Source organism: Plasmodium malariae, assembly GCF_900090045.1.
Source record: "Plasmodium malariae genome assembly, chromosome: 12".
NCBI classification, from domain to species: domain Eukaryota; phylum Apicomplexa; class Aconoidasida; order Haemosporida; family Plasmodiidae; genus Plasmodium; species Plasmodium malariae.
Window position 1 is genome coordinate 603,113 of NC_041786.1, and position 1,803 is coordinate 604,915.

Here is a 1,803-nt window from a genome sequence, read left to right on the forward strand (position 1 = left end):
ATTTACGTAAACATACACGATCGTAAATGTATGGTTGTACTCAAGCGTAAGTATTACGCATATATATATATATATATATATATATAAAGAGAGAGAGAGAGAAATATAGATAGAGAGATATGTGCATATATCGATATATATACATACTTATACACGTAAAAATAGGTATATATATTGGTATATCTCATTTTTGTCAACATTTATTATTCTTGTTCATCTCATTCTCATTTATCACCTTCATATTCCTCTTCACCCTCCCGCCCCCTCGTCCAATTTTTTTTTTCTTTTTTTTTTTTTTTGTGTGTGTGTGTATAAACGCCAATTAATAAATAAGGAATAAATAAAAAAAAATGAATAATAATGTCCAAAATGAGAATTTTAAAGAAGACAATTATATTAAAGCGTGGATTAAGCAATCGGAAAATCCGGAGTTGTACAAAAGTTGGAATGATATAGAAGACCAGTCATATCCCAATGAACTTATAAAAGTTGTTGATTTTAATAACTTTAATAGTAATCTTATAAACACAATAATGTCTGAACATTCATCAGATATGTTAAACAAAAAAAAGAAAAGAAAAGCGTATAGTTTATTTTATAGTAACGAGTTACAGTCGGAATATAATTATAACTATTATAATGATGAAAATGGTAACTACAATAGTAACAATAATAATGATAATAATAATAATAACAACAGTTACAACAACATTTATAACAGCAGCTACAACAACAGTTACAACAGCAGTAATAACGATAATAATAGCAGTTATAATAGAAACCGTAATAAGAATCATTATAGAAACTATAATAACAATACGTATTCCTCTTGTGATGATAGCGATGTTAAATATTTTAATAAACTAGATAAGACACCAGTATGTAATATGACTGATAGACCTAAAATGCATTCTAAAGAAAAAAAATTATCAATTAAAAAAATGAAAAGAGAAAATGTATGTACAGAACATAACAATGATTTATTATGTCAGAATTTTATAAATTCATCTCCTATTTTAAAATTAAAACAATTTAATAAGCCAAATTATGGAAGTGAGAGTACGAATGAATTTTTTAATAATTATGATTTTGAAACACCAATTAAACTTTTAAGTTCAAAAAAAAAAAAATGTTATGAAGATAAAAATAAAAAGGATAATTATTCCAATGTAACAAAAGAAAATTCATCACAAGAAAATGTTTCCTCAAATAACAGTGAAACTAAACGCACAATTAATTTTTCAAATAAAACAGATGATTTCAACGATTTACATTATAATTCGGAAAATGAATACTTAACATCTTCAGATTATCTGGATGATGAAGACTCATCAAGATGTTCAAACAAAAAACAAAGCGAAGTTAATTTTTTAGGTCAAAAATTTGATTATAAGGTCGTAGGGGATGTCATAAATTATTCCAAGGATCATCCACATTTTACTATGTTGTGATGAAAAATGGATAGAGAAAAAAATAAATAAATGAAATAAAATAAAAATAAATTGAAATGAATCAAAATAAAACAAAACAAAACAAAATAAATAAGAATAATCAGAATGTATTAGAATATATCAGTATAAATCAGATTAAGTCAAAATACATCAGAATACATCAGAATACATCAGAATAAATTAGAATACATCAGAATACATCAGAATACATCAGAATACATCAGAATACATCAGAATACATCAGAATAAATCAGAATACATCAGAATACATCAGAATTAATCAAAATAAACCAATATATGTTAGAATAATGTATCGTAGGTTATATTAAAGTACACCATTACACAAATGAAA

The 1,803-nt window shown here is 24.6% G+C and overlaps 1 protein-coding gene across 1 annotated transcript; it reads left to right on the plus strand.

Annotated features, from left to right (window-relative positions):
- Positions 1 to 350: 350 nt before the first annotated feature.
- Positions 351 to 1,451, plus strand: PmUG01_12021800 (conserved Plasmodium protein, unknown function; the record flags this gene model as incomplete). The annotated part of the gene is made up of 1 exon (XM_029006421.1): positions 351 to 1,451. One exon carries the CDS (start codon positions 351 to 353, stop codon positions 1,449 to 1,451), a length of 1,101 nt encoding a protein of 366 aa, XP_028862912.1.
- Positions 1,452 to 1,803: the final 352 nt, after the last annotated feature.